Source organism: Geotrypetes seraphini, chromosome 2, assembly GCF_902459505.1.
Source record: "Geotrypetes seraphini chromosome 2, aGeoSer1.1, whole genome shotgun sequence".
Lineage (NCBI taxonomy): Eukaryota > Metazoa > Chordata > Amphibia > Gymnophiona > Dermophiidae > Geotrypetes > Geotrypetes seraphini.
Genome location: NC_047085.1, coordinates 288,361,423 through 288,376,502, shown reverse-complemented (window position 1 = coordinate 288,376,502; position 15,080 = coordinate 288,361,423). Strand labels below are relative to the sequence as shown.

The following is a 15,080-nucleotide window of genomic DNA, read 5'->3' as shown; positions in this document are numbered from 1 at the left end:
CCTTGTCCCCGTCGCCGCAGCGACTGCTAGTTTTCTTCCCCGTTTTCGGCGGTGACCCGCGGCTAAAATGCGGTGGCCGTGGGTAAACCGCCACCGTGTCATTCTCTAATTCAAGACAAGGTTGGACATGTTTCTGCTGAACCAGAACGAACGCAGGTAGGGCTGGTCTTGGTTAGGTCTTTGACCTGGGGGCCGCCGCATGAGCTGACTGCTGAGAGTGATGGACCACTGGACTGACCCAGCAGCAGTAATTCTTATGTTCTTATGGATACATCTGGATGAGAAGTCAAAGACCCTTTCTCCACTCAAGCCCTAAGCACAAGAGATTTTCTACCTGTACCTTGAGGGAGGCAATACGCCCTTTTTGAGACTGTCTTGAAGAAAACAACAGAACTGTGAAAATTGGAGACCAAAAGGCTCTACCTTCTGTTCCGCACACCAGTGCTGAAAAAAGTCTTCCAAGCCTTAGTAGGGGCTGTGACCGCAGCTGGCTGCTTAGATCGCAGGAGGTAGTTATTACTTCCTACAAATATTTTTTTTGTATTTTTTTAGAGCTGCAAGCTCAAGAGCCATGCTGGAAGCTCAAGTTGTTCTGGATTCTCCAGGGTAATTGGACCCTGTGATAAAAGCGCTGGGTGAATAGGTAGTCGAGGCATTCATCCTATGTAGCTGAACCAGATCCAGTGCTGCAAAAAAATCCAGTGCTACAAAAAAAAAATCATCACTCCCTTACTAGGTCATTGTTCTTCAAATAATTCAGCCTAACATTGGCCACAGGGAAAATACGTACAAGTTTATTTTATTTATTTATTTAGAAAATTTCTATACCATTTTATATCAAAACGGTTTACAAAATGATTACATACATAAAATGTTAAAACAAATCTGGACAAGTAGAAACAGCATTAATGCTCAGAAAATTGCATCAACAAATTATGTTTTTAACAGTTTTCTAAATGAGTTCCTATCACTTTGTTGGCCATGGTTGAACCAAGGTGTCCGTGCTGATACATTCTAGCTCTACTTTGCAGCTGAAGAACCAAGAATACTCCTTGTTGTCCGCTGACACCATTAGATCCAACATCGGTCTTCCCTAGCTCTTTACAATTTTGTTGAAAGCACTCTGGGACAAAGACCACTCCTATGGATTCAGAGTCAGGCTACTGAGATAGACTGCTTATATATTGTCAACTCCCGCTAGAAGTATCACCAAAATGACTTGTAGATGGTATTTTGTCCAGTGAAACAGCTGGGCCTATAGCTTCAATGGAACACTCTTAGTGCCTACCTGTCTGGGTCTTTTCAGCTGACTGAAGTGCTAGGCGACTGATTCTCATCTGTTGATGTGCCATTTTCTCTAAGAGGATAACCATTGAGTCTGACCCAGCCAAACCTCGCAATGATCTCCCCAGCTGTTGTGACAAACCCAGCCCCCGCACTGATTTTACCCTAGAGCAGGCAATATAATCTGGTGCAGAAGAGCTGACCAGATCAGCTCTAGAGAGCAGCTTGAGATTGACCTCCCTTGCCCATGCTATAGGAACAGTAGTGAACATGATCAGGTTGATTATGAGCAGGCAGAAACACAGCATTTGCACCCTGTCAGTACATCAGCTTGGGCAGCTAAAGCCAAGGTAGCTGTGCCTATGAAAATAAGGCAGAACCAACAGGGGAAGCTTAAGCTTAGACAGCCTGCTGTAGAACCAAAGCCCATCCCCCTCTACAGGCTGAATGGGAGTGGCTTTGGTCTGGTTAAAGGCAGGCTGAAGGAAGCAGTAGGGGGAGTGGAGAGTGACGTGGCAGAAGCACTCCAGCAGGCTGAAGTAAGGCAGGAGTCTTGGAGAGAGCAGGTAGACTCTAAGACCTTAGATTGGCAGATTCAGGAAGTGGAAGAAAGTTTCCCCAATTCCAACATTCATGCTCCAGAGGTTTTTGAGAAAATGGAAATCCAGGAAGCCTGCCCTACCTCAGAGAGCAAAGTGGAGCTGATGGAGATTAGCTAAAGCAGTGAGTAGCTGTGAGACAGCTGGTGATTTCTCCCTAGCAAAGTATGCTTTACTAGTGTTTAAGCCCATTACATTAACGGGTGCTAGAGTAGATGTCTGTCTTTTTTTCTGTCTCTCTCCCTGCCCCATCTATCTATTTTTTCTTTCTTTCTTTCATTTTCTCTCTCTTCCGCTGTCTTTCTTTCTTTCTGTCTCTCTCCCTGCCCAGACCCTCAGTGAAGCTGCTTTCCAGCAGTGCCAGCTAAGGGATCCCTTGCCCTTTCCTCATGCCCCTATACGCCAGCCCAGCTACACAATGGGCAAACGCATCCCATCTCCCCTCCAAACCCCGTTTGCTCACCCTTGGTGCTGGATCGCCCCCTGATGTTTAAACCCGTTACAATAAAGGGTGCTAGAATAGATGTCTGCCTTTCTTTTTCTCTCTTTCCCTGCTCCATCTATCTTTTTTCTTTCTTTCTTTCTTTCTTTCTTTCTTTCTCTCTCTCTCTCTCTCTCTCCAGACCCTCACTGAAGCTGCCTTCAAGCTGTGCCAGCTAAGGGATCTTTTGCCCTTTCCTCAATCCAACTATGGTTGCACTTTCCAGTGGCTATCCCATGTGTCTCTCCTCACCAACCCAGGCCCTAACCCAGTAGCAGCGGCCCCAGTGGCTATCCCATGTCTCTCTCCTCACCAACCCAGGCCCCAACCCAGTAGCAGCGGGACATGGGGGTGGCTTCAGCAGCGGGTTATCCCTTGGTGAAGAGAAACGCAACGGGGAGAGCGAGAACCACCTTGTGCAGGAGCGCGAGCAGCCTGCGCGCTCTTGGAGCCCAGCCCACCTGGGGCATCATCTCCTCCCCCTCAAATACCTCCTCCGTGCTGGTTGCCTCCGCCAAACACGCTGTGCAGGGGAGCGATGTTTGCAATCTCAAGCCTCGCCCCGTGCCCTTCTTGAATAGCTGCCATTAGTTCTTGCGACAGCAGCCAATCAGTAAGGATGCAGGGCGAGGCTTGAGATCACAAACATCGCTCCTGCCCTGCACAGCGTGTTTGGAGGAGGCATGCGTGGCGGTCCACAAGGTAATTTCCAGCGAGGGAGCTATTTAAGGTGGGGGGGGGATACTGTATTGCTCCGTGTATAGGCCACCCCATTTAAGCAAGCCACACCCACTAGACTGGTTTGCAAAATCTATGTATAGGCCGCGGCCTATATATGGGGAAATACGGTAGTTGCTACTAGTGGAACAGCATGCGTTATTGACAGTCTGGCAAATGGACCACTTCATAACAGTTATCAACATGGACTACCATTAAGATGCATTATTTTATCACTAACTTGTGCTATTTTAGCACAAGTCCCATTTTGTGCAATAACGCTAGTTTTTAATAACCAAGATTAACAGTAAATTAACATGTCTTAATGGTAACCCACTTTGATAACTTCCTCCATAAATCATCACAAGCACATATACATATGAAACCAAAATCCTTCCTAAATTTATAGTAATCTATGAAAAGAGCCATACTTCCCATTGTTAATTCACATTTAAAAAAGACTCACCTTTGCAGCTGGCGAAGAAAATGTTCTAACAGCTGTTGTATTGGTGTGCTCTCATTTTCTGCTGTTGCACAAAACAAAAAAATATTGATAGCTACTGATAACTGTCACATTTATTTTTAGTTTATTCTTCATTCCACAACCCTATTTCAAGCACAAAATAATAAATAAAAGTAAAACTGAAGAGCCTCACATGTAAATGACATGATCTAGAATCATGATCTTAGTGATGTGAAAACGTTCCACCCCCTACTCCAATTCCCCTATTATTGCATATGGGTCACAGTGAATAGGTTCTAATCTTTAAAGAAAATGTAATATTAGACAAAGAGAATTTGGATAAAACAAATGAACAAAGTTATTCAACATCCTTATCACCCGTGTGAAAAAGTAACTGCTCCTAAACTTAATATCTGGAGGTTGCATCACTTTTAGCAGCAATAATTGTGACCAAGTGTTTCCTATAATTTGATACATCTTGCATATCATTGATGAAGAATCTTAAGCCCACTCTTCTGTGCCGAACTGCTTTAATTCAGACACATGCATAGGTTTTGTACATAAGAACATAAGAAGTTGCCTCCGCTGAGGCAGACCATAGGTCCATCCTGCCCAGCGGTCCGCTCCCACGGCGGCCCATCAGGCCCATTGCCTGAGTAGTGGTCCATACCTATCTATACCCTTCAATCCCTTTTTCTTCTAGGAATCTATCCAAACCTTCTTTGAAACCATTTAATGTTTTCTTGTCTACAACAGCCTCTGGAAGCGCATTCCATGTATCCACCACCCTATGAGTGAAAAAGAACTTCCTAGCGTTTGTTCTAAACCTGTCCCCTTTCAGTTTCTCCGAGTGCCCCCTTGTACTTGTGGTGCCCCTTAATTTGAAAAATCTGTCCCTGTCTACTTTTTCTATGCCCTTCAGGATCTTGAAGGGCATAGAAACTGCTTGTTTCAGGTAGCACCTCTATTGGGTTCCAAAACTTTTATTTCTCCTCAGCCATTCAGATATCAACTTGTTTTGTGTTCTGGTACACTGCAAAATTCATGGTTTCTTCAATAATGGCAAGTTTTCCAGGTCCTGAGACAGCAAACCATCCACACACCATTATGTGTGAACTAAAGAGTTCTATTTTTGACTCATCTCAAAATAGAGCATTATTCCAAAAAGCTTGGGCATCATCCAATTATATTTTTGCAAAAGTGACCTCAAAACCACTTCGATTAGAGTTCATCTCAGTGCTATCAATGCTTTTCATAGACCAGTTGATGGAAAACCTCTCACTGCTCATCCTCTTGTATCCAGATTTATGAAAGGACTTTTCAACATTATGTGGTTCTTGCTAGATTAATGAAGCCTCCTTTTAAACCAATATTCTCGGCTCAACTTAAATATCTCACTTGGAAAGTGGTATTTCTCATCTCTTACATCTGCTCAAAAAGTGAACTTTAGGCAGTGGTGGCGGACCTGCCGTTCAGTGTTTCATCATAACAAAGTGGTGCTTCACACTCATCCAAAGTTCCTCCCATAGGTAGTCACTTTGACCTGGGGGCTGCTGCGTGAGCGGACTGCTGGGTGCGATGGCCCACTGGTCTGACCCAGCAGAGGCAATTCTTATGTTCTAAATTCCATCTCAATCAATTGTGTTTCCGGTGTTTTTTTCCCTAAGCCTCATTCTCACGCTGGAGAAATGGCTCTTCATACTTTGGACCGTAAGCAAGCTTTGGCCAATACTTACAGCATACTCAACCTCATAGAACATCTTCTCAACTCTTCATCACATTCAATCCTAATAAGTTGGGTCATCCTGTATCCAAGAGAACTATTTCTACCTGGTTAGCGGCTTGTATCGCCTTCTGTTATGCTCAGGCTGGGCTACAACTGGGTACTCATGTCACAGCCCACAAGGTCCGAGCTATGGCAGCTTCAGTTGCTTTTTACATTCCACTCCTATTAATGAAATCTGTAAAGCTGCTACTTGGTCCTCAGTTCATACATTCACATCACAATACTGTCTGGATGGTCACTTCAGCCAAGCAGTATTACAAATTTATTTTCTTAATGGCCAACTCCCCCTCCTCCCCATTGTAGTACGCTAGGGAGACCCACATGTGAGAATATCATGCCCGCTTGTCCTGGGATAAAGCATAATTATTTACCATAACAGGTGTTATCCAGGGACAGCACGCAGATATTCTCACAACCCACCCACTTTCCCTGGTTGGCTTCTTAGCTTGCTTACAGAACTGAGGTACCGCGAGCCTACATCTGCTGTCCCTGGATTATACCTGTTATGGTAAGTAACTGTGCTTTTTGACAGAAGACATCAAATCCATTACTAGTCTACCCCCAGTAGCACACAATGAAATCGAATGCCCTTTGGGATAGAGACCATTCCTGTGGATCAAGGAACTACCTGAAAGTGGACTTCTGCCTACTGGTAGAGCATCTGAGCCTCAGAATGTAAGGGAGCACTTCTGGTGCTTCCTTGACTGTTAACATATGCTATCACTGTGGTGTTATCGGAGAACACTCTTACACCCTTTCCCTCAAAAACCCTCTCTAGAGCCTTCAAAGCTAGTCGAATGGCTTTGAACTCCAGATGATTTATGGACCACTACTATTAATACTACTATTTATTATTTCTATAGCGCTAAAAGGCGTACGCAACGCTGTACATTTTAACATACAATAGACCAGGGGTGGGCAACTGCTGTCCTCGAGGTCCGGAATCCAATCGGGTTTTCAGGATTTCCCCAATGAATATGCATTGAAAGCAGTGTATGCAAATAGATCTCATGCATATTCATTGGGAAAATCCTGAAAACTGGTCCTCGAGGGCCGGAATCCAATCGGGTTTTCAGGATTTCCCCAATCAATATGCATTGAAAGCAGTGCATGCAAATAGATCTCATGCATATTCATTGGGGAAATCCTGAAAACCCGAATGGATTCCGGCCCTCGAGGACCGGAGTTGCCCATGTCTGCAATAGACAGTCCCTGCTCAGAAGAGCTTACAATCTAATTTAGACAGGACATTTCAGGGTTGGGGAGATAATGGTAGAGGAAATGATACAGTGGGTATAGGTATCTGACAGCAGTAAGTGGGAGTTAAGAGTTGAAAGCAGTTTTAAAAAAGTGGGCTTTTAGCTTGGATTTGAATATTGCTAGGGATGGAGTGCGACATATTGATTCAGGCAGCCTGTTCCAGGTATATGGTGCCGCAAGAAAGAAGGGATGGAGTCTGGAGTTGGCAGTGGAAGAGAAGGGTGCAGATAAGAGGGGCTTGCCTGATGAATGGAGATCACGGGGGGGGGGGGGGAGAATATGGGGGAGATAATTGAGGAGATATTGGGGGGGGGGGCTTCAGAGTGAATGCACTTGGAAGTCAGCAAGAGGAGTTTAAATTGTATTCGGAAATGGATGTGGAGCCAATGAAGTGACTTGAGAGGGGTAATGTGAGAATAGCAGCTCTCACGGAATATGAGTCATGCAGCAGAATTTTGAATGGATTGAAGAGATGAAAGATGGGTGCCCAGGAGGCCTGAGAGAAGTACATTGCAGCTAAGAGTGAGGTGACAAGAGCGTGGATAAAGAGGTAGCTGAGAGGTTGAACACGTTCTTCTCGTCGGTCTTCACGAGCGAGGACACATCCAATATACCGGACTCAGAGGAGCTCATGATTGGGGAGCAGGCCAAAAGATTGGGGCATATAGAGGTAAGTCGGGAGGATGTCCTCAAGCAGATTGACAGACTGAAAAGCGGCAAATCACCGGGACCGGACAGGATCCACCCAAGGAGTTCTAAAGGAACTAAGTCAGGAAATAGCGGGCGCAATCCAGCATGTTTGCAACCTATCCTTGAAAACTGGAGAGGTACCAGAGGACTGGAAACTGGCAAATGTCACACCTATCTTTAAGAAGGGATCGAGAGGTGACCCCGGGAACTACAGGCCGGTGAGCCTGACTTCAGTTATAGGGAAGATGGTGGAAGCAATGATCAAGGACAGCATTTGCGAGCACATCGAGAAAAATGGCCTACTGCGGACAAGCCAGCACGGATTCTGTAAGGGAAGGTCGTGCCTGACAAACCTTCTGTACTTCTTTGAGGGAATAAGCAGTCAGGTGGACAAAGGGGAACCCATAGACATCATTTACCTCGATTTTCAAAAGGCCTTTGACAAGGTGCCACATGAAAGTCTGCTTAGGAAGCTGTGGAACCACGGGGTGGGCGGGGATGTACACAGATGGATCAAGCACTGGCTGTCAGGTAGACTACAGAGGGTCGGAGTAAAGGGCCAATATTCTGACTGGCGGGGAGTCACGAGCGGTGTGCCGCAGGGATCGGTGCTGGGGCCGCTACTCTTCAACATATTTATCAATGACCTGGAAACGGAGGCAAAGTGTGAGGTTATAAAATTTGCAGACGATACCAAACTCTGCGCCAGAGTTAGGACCAGGGAGGTGTGTGAGGAACTGCAAAGGGACCTCGATAAGCTGGAGGACTGGGCAAACAAATGGCAAATGCGCTTTAACGTAGATAAATGCAAGGTCATGCACATAGGGAAAAAGAACCCGTTGTTCGAGTATAAAATGGGGGGGGGGGAGATTGCTGGAAGACACCAGACTTGAGAGAGACTTGGGTGTGCTAGTGGATCCATCCATGAAACCATCCGCACAGTGTGCAGCAGCCTCGAAGAAAGCCAACAGGATGCTGGGCATCATCAAGAGGGGCATATCAACCAGGACGCGGGAAGTCATCATGCCGCTGTATCGAGCGATGGTGCGCCCACATCTGGAATACTGCGTTCAATATTGGTCGCTGCACCTCAAGAAGGACATGGCAGTTCTTGAGAGAGTCCAAAGGAGGGCAATGAAACTGGTAAGAGGGCTGGAAAACTGCCCATATGCCGAGAAGCTGGATAAACTGGGGCTCTTCTCTCTGGAAAAGAGGAGGCTCAGGGGGGATATGATAGAGACCTTCAAAATACTTAGGGGCATAGAGAGGGTGGACAGGGACAGGTTCTTCAGACTAAAAGGGACGACAGGTACGAGGGGGCACTCAGAGAAACTGAAGGGAGATAGGTTCAAATCAAATGCAAGGAAGTTTTTCTTCACCCAAAGGGTCGTGGACAAATGGAATGCGCTCCCGGAGGAAGTGATCCGGCAGAGTACAGTACAGGGATTCAAAAAGGGATTGAACAGATTCCTGAGGGAAAAGGGGATCGTGGGGTACTGAGGGAGGTGCTGGGGTGTTGCATAAGTATAGACAGCTCACCAGGTCGTGCAGGTGCAAGGCCGGAGGGTTAGGACATTGATGGGAAGATACGACTTCGATGAGAAACCTAGGGGGCAAGGGGGCCCCTTCTGGTGATTAAGGCAGGTCATGACCTGTTGGGCCGCCGCGGGGGCGGATTGCTGGGCGGGATGGACCTCTGGTCTGACCCGGCAGAGGCACTGCTTATGTTCTTATGTTCAGAGAGAACAGGATGGATTTTGGTAATATTATAGAGGAGGAAGTGACAGGATTTGGCAGTTTGTTGGATCTGAGCAGAGAAGGAGAGAGAGGAGTTGCGAACTGACGAGACAGGGAGTCCGCTGGCCCCGAATTAAGCAGTCCCTGCAATAGGTTCTCTAGCCGAACTGGCTGGCATTGGTAATGAGAGTCAGCCACTCCATGATTCGGAGAGGCATGCTCTTCGACAAGGAGTTTCCTTGAAGCCACCAGTGTAAGCTGTTCCTTGCTGTCCCTGTTTATTAAAAACTTTATATACCACATAACAGCCTATAAAAGATCCAAGCGGTTTAAAATATATAGTTCACATTCATTAAGAAAAGAACCATTTAAAAATATGAAAGGAAAAAATAAGAGCAAAAGTTATTATATTTTTTTCATAAAATCCTATAACAATCAACATCTCAATAGTAACAATTCTAATAATAAAATCCTATAACAATCAAAATCTCAACAAACCATAACTAATTAATACAACTAAAAATTTTAATTAAAAAAATCATTACATAAATACAGATTACAGTCCCAAACTTACTTCTTCAATTTGAAAAAGCCAATTGAAAAAAAAATGTGCTTTTAAATGTCTTTTAAAATTTATATATGATTCTTCTTTTCCAGGAATTTTAACAGAAAATAAAAAGATAAATTTTGAAGTTAAAATGGATTTTAGAAAGAAGTGAATGCCAATTGATTCTAAAATCTCAAATCAAGCAAATCTACTGTCGAAAGAACAGTATGCATTTAGCATTTCCTATTTTCTATTCACCTGGGTGATTCCGGCAGGCTCGAACTGGACGGTCTGCAGGAGCTTCCACTTCTACCTTTTTCCCAGGTTCAAAGTCTTCCATTTCTGCATCTGTGTCACACTGTTCCTTCTCTCGCTTTCTCTTCTTCTCTTCCTGTCAAAGGAAAAGATGAGCTTCTGTTTAATAAACTGTACTAGAATGACAATAGTTATTGCCTCTCAACTTTATTTCTACCACACTCAAAAAGCATGAGGGGAGAAAGACTAAGTGAAAAGTTAGAAGATGGCCAGCCTTCCATTATTTTATTCAAATTATACAAATTTACTGAGACTACATTCTTCATTACAGGTTCAAAAGAAAATGAAGTGTTAAAAAAAAAAAAATTTGTTCAGAGGAGGAAGTGACGTCAGACCAAGATGGCAGCCTAACTCTTGAGCTCTCTCAGTGCTTGAGTATTTTTGAGATTGTTTGGCTTCCCAAGAGCATTTTTGATAACTTTTGGGTTCCCTTTGTGCTGTTCAGTGCATGGCGACCTACAAACGCCTGGATAAATCTAAAATCGTGGGCGGTGTGAGCGATAAATCCAGTGCAGGCTCTCCCAGCTCCCCATCGAACGGGAACAAGATGGCGATGTGGTCGGGGCCCCCGCCTTTGGCCTCCACCACTGCAACAAGGGGTTCGGAGGTGATTGAGTTCCAATCTAAAATGGAAACCTGGTTTGCTGACCTGAAAGACGAAATGGTGGGGGTGTGAGATGATGTTAACACAGCCCTGGCCGAGCTTCGGACGGATGTAGGGGAGCTGGATGGCCGGGTTGCAGCGTTGGAAGAGCATGTGTCTCGATTGGCAACCACAGTGGAAGAAACAGTGGCAGTGACTGAGAAAATAGCGTCTAGTTTGATCGAGGAGCAGAATCAACTAGAGGACTTAGAGAATAGATCGAGGCGCTGCAATCTGAGATTTAAAGGAATCCCAGACTCTGATCGTTATAAGGATTGCAAGCAGGTAGTTCAAGACCTTTGCAGTAAACTCTTAGGGGCTGAGAACCCGGTGGAACCCTTCAATATAATCTTACTACGGGTGCATAGAAGACTTGGCCCTACCTGATTTAATGGACCCCGAGACATCATTGCTTGTTTTGGGGATTACTTGCTCAAGGAACGTATCTTGCAAGAGGGAAGGCGTCACCAACAGTTTGAATGGAGCGGTGTTACAGTTGGAATCTATCAGGACTTGGCTTTAGTCACGCTGCAAAAACGGAGTGCTTTTTGCGAAGTTACAAAGGTGCTCCGGCATGAAGGCCATCGTTACCGCTGGCTGTTTCTCTTTGGTTTATGGATAACAGTGAATGGGAGATCAAGGAAAGTGGAGGAACTGGAGTATGTGTGGCTGGCGCTTAAAGATTTAGGATGCAGTGGATTACCGACACAAGACTCTTCTGGTCCTTCTTCGGGTGGAGTAACCAAGCTGACTCCGTGGCAGCTGATTACCTGAGAACATAAAGAACATAAGAACTGCCATCTCCAGATCAGACCTTCGGTCCATCAAGAACAGCGATCCACACATGCGGAAGCCCAGTCAGGTGTACACCTGACATAATTTTGGTCACCCATATCGCTCTATGCCTCTCGTAAGGAGATGTGCATCTAGTTTGCTTTTAAATCCTAGAACGGTGGATTCCGCAATAACCTCCTCTGGGAGAGCATTCCAGGTGTCCACCACTCGTTGTGTGAAGCAGAACTTCCTGATATTTGTCCTGGACTTGTCCCCCCTTAGCTACAGTTCATGTCCTCTTGTCACATTGGACATTGTAAATAATATATTCTGCTCCTATCCCAGTTCACTACTCCTCATACCGCACGGTAAAATCCAAATTCCATACCTTCACACCCCACACTCCATATGACTACCCAGATACAGGTCCACTCCCAACCCTAAATCCTCCTCCCCCCCCACAGATCAACCAAGCCTCGCATGAAAAAACAAAGATCACTGAAAAAACTAGCCTACTCCCATTACTCTCCAACAGACCACACTAACTACCAGAACCTTCAAGGATTTTACTTAAACATAAGATCGATGAGAAACAAATCCATTCTGATCAAAGACTGGTTAATTGAAACCAATCCCGACTTTGTTCTACTCACGGAAACCTGGCTGCAATCAGACAAAGATATTATTATCAAAGACTGTCTCCCCCCAGGCTTCAAGATTCTATCCCTAGCCAGAACCTGGGGAAGGGGAGGAGAACTAGCAATAATTTATAGAGACCATTTAAATTGCACCGCACTTAGCACCAAATCTTCTCCCAACTCAGAAATATTAGCCATCTTACTAACTTCAAAGTCCTTTGCCTCCTCACTAGCAATCACTTTGTTCTATATCCCACCAAAAAAATGGACCCTAGCCAAGGAGGACTTCGCAGAATGTCTACTAACTAACTCTTTAGCAAGTCCATACAACCTATTATGTGGGGATATCAACATTCACCTAGAGCAAACAGACCAGCCAGATATATCTGACTTTTGGTTACTAATCTCTCAACTAGGCTACTTCAAACCCCCGCCCATCAAAACCCACCAAAGAGGTCATCAGTTAGACCTGGTGACATTCTCCGCCAAAGAACCAACCAACCCCAAATTCTACTGGAAACAAGATAACTGGACAGACTCCCTATGGTCTGACCACAAACTATGTAGCTTCTCCATTCACTGCCAACAAAAAACCACCAAAACCAGCAAAATAAGAAACACCAAAACTCACACCACTAGAGGTAAGATCGACCCGGTCGAATTCTGGTCCCACTATGAAACTATCACAAAACAAAACGAAGAAACGGATCAACTTATGACCTCCTGGATAAAAGACAGCACAAACATTCTAAATGAAATAGCCCCCATATAAACCCGTAGAATTAGATCTCCAAATTAGGAGGGATGGTTTGATTCAGAGCTACTACTGGTAAAAAGGGACCTTAGAAAATCAGAAAGACTATGGATTAAATCTGGAACCCAGGAGCACAGAGTAGCATGGAGACTCAAACTAAAAAACTACAAAAACCTCACCAAGGAAAAACAAAAAAATTTCTATGCCCACAAAATTGGAAATGTTACAATTAACAGTAGTAACCTCTTTAAACTGGTTAACTACCTCTGCATAGTAACATAGTAGATGACGGCAGATAAAGACCCGAATGGTCCATCCAGTTTGCCCAACCTGATTCAATTTAAATTTTTTAATTTTTTCTTCTTAGCTATTTCTGGGCAAGAATCCAAAGCTTTACCCTGTTCCAAAGCTTTACCCATAGCAAATTTCCCCATAGGAAATAATGGAAACCCAGACGATTCATTCCACAACCCCAAAACTTTAATACAAAATATTATACGTACTTCTATTGCAAGACCTCGCATATTTAGAGCAGTCACTACACTCCTACAGCATCAGAGAGAGATGAACCATCAGCTCAGTTGTGAGGATGTGACGTGTGTATACTGTATGTACTCGTATTGCAAGACTTTGCTTGTTTAGAACAGTCACTACTCTCTTACAGCATCAGAGAGAGAAGAACCATCAGCTCAGTTGTGATATGTGTATACTGTATGTACTTCTATTGCAAGACCTCGCTCGTTTAGAAAAGTCACTACACTCCTGCAGCGTCAGAGAGAGAAGAACCATTGGCTCAGTTGTGATGATGTGATGCATGTATACTGTATGTACTTGTATTGTAAGACATTGCTTGTATATCAAGTTAAAATTTAATCAAATGTTTTGCTTGTCTTGCAAAACATTTGCAAACCAAGTTGCTTGCAATCTGAATGTCTACTATTAAATCTCTATCTACTTCTTCCATCTGTGAAGGAGGCTTGTATATTACACCAATATAAATATATTCACCATTACCCCTTTCCAAATTGATCCACAGTGTCTCTTCCTTGCCCTGCAGATCCTGCAATTGTGTAGCTTTAATATGTTCTTTAACATATAACGCTACTCCTCCTCCTTTTCTTCCTACCCTGTCTTTCCTGAACAGATTATAGCCTGGTATAACTACATCCCAGTCATGGTTCTCTGTGAACCATGTCTCTGTGATCTCCACAATATCCAACTCCTCTTCTTCCATCACAGCTTCTAGATCCAGAATCTTGTTTCTCATACTTTGAACATTAGTATATACTGCTTTCCAGACATTGCCCCCTTTTCCCATCCATATTAAGTGATTTCTTACCTGAGGGCTTATACTCGCCCGGGAGCTTTGATCACCCTGCCCCATCACTTCTACTTTAAAGCCCTCTTTAGTAGATTAGCCAGCCTGCTGGCAAAGCACTTCTTCCCTTCTTTTTATAGATGCACACCATCCCTGCTCAGCAGCCCTTGGAAGATCTTCCCATGGTCTAGAAAGCCAAAATGCTCTTGACGACACCATCCACATAGCCAAGCATTCATCTCCAGGATGCAAGCTGGCCTTTATCCTTTTCCTATCCTCTCACCAGCCATCTTGCCTTCTACCTTATTCAATGCGCTCAAGCATTCTCTTTCTTCCATTCATCCATCTCCTTTCTCTTTGAGCCCCACCCATCTTTGTCATTGCCTTCATTATTCCCTTTGCTTCGGCGCACTCTTATTCCTTCTTCTGCTCTCTGCTGGGGATGTGAATCCAAACCGTGTGTGACTGCCCTAACCTTATACCTATTCCTCTCCTTCAATTCTCCTCTCTCCCTTTCTCATGTGCCCTATGGAATGCTCATTCTGCCTCCAACAAACTGCCCTACATTCATGACCTCTTTATCTCCCAGTTCCTCCACCTGCTTGCTCTAACTTAAACATGGAGTTGCCCTGAGGACTCCTCTACAGCTGCTGCCCTCTCCCATGGTGGCTACCACTTCTCCTATACACCTCATCCTACTGGTCAAGGCGGAGGTGTTGGGCTTCTCTTCTCTCCTTCTTGCAGATTCCAACCTCTTCTCTCTCTATCCCACAGCCTTTCCTCACTTGAAGTCCACTCTGTCTGCCTATTCACTTCTTTACCTCTGCGGATAGTGGTCATTTATCATCCCCCCAACAAGTCCCCTTCCTCCTTTCTCACTGAATTTGACTCCTAGCTTTTGGGCTTCCTTGATTCATCTTCTCCCTCTCTCATTCTTGGAGACTTTAACTTTCACCCTGATGATCCCACTGACAAGTATGCTTCTAAGTTTCTTGAATTAACCTCCTCATTTGACCTCCAATTTTGCTCCACAACCCCCACTTACCGGGATGGCCACTGCCTTGATCTTGTCTT

The 15,080-nt window shown here is 44.7% G+C and overlaps 1 protein-coding gene across 6 annotated transcripts in view; it reads right to left on the bottom strand.

The window, feature by feature from the left end:
- The window catches only part of BRD9 (bromodomain containing 9), a 209,007-nt gene that overhangs the window by 173,250 nt on the left and 20,677 nt on the right, over positions 1–15,080 (bottom strand). For 3 of the 6 annotated variants that reach the window (XM_033929788.1, XM_033929790.1, XM_033929791.1), the window contains exons 3-4: positions 9,823–9,955; positions 3,548–3,608 (exon numbers count right to left, since the gene is read on the bottom strand). In XM_033929788.1, coding sequence (XP_033785679.1) covers positions 3,548–3,608; positions 9,823–9,955 — 194 coding nt within the window. The remainder of the gene's footprint in view (positions 1–3,547; positions 3,609–9,822; positions 9,956–15,080) is intronic. The other 3 variants (XM_033929789.1, XM_033929793.1, XM_033929794.1) reach the window with 1 other exon arrangement.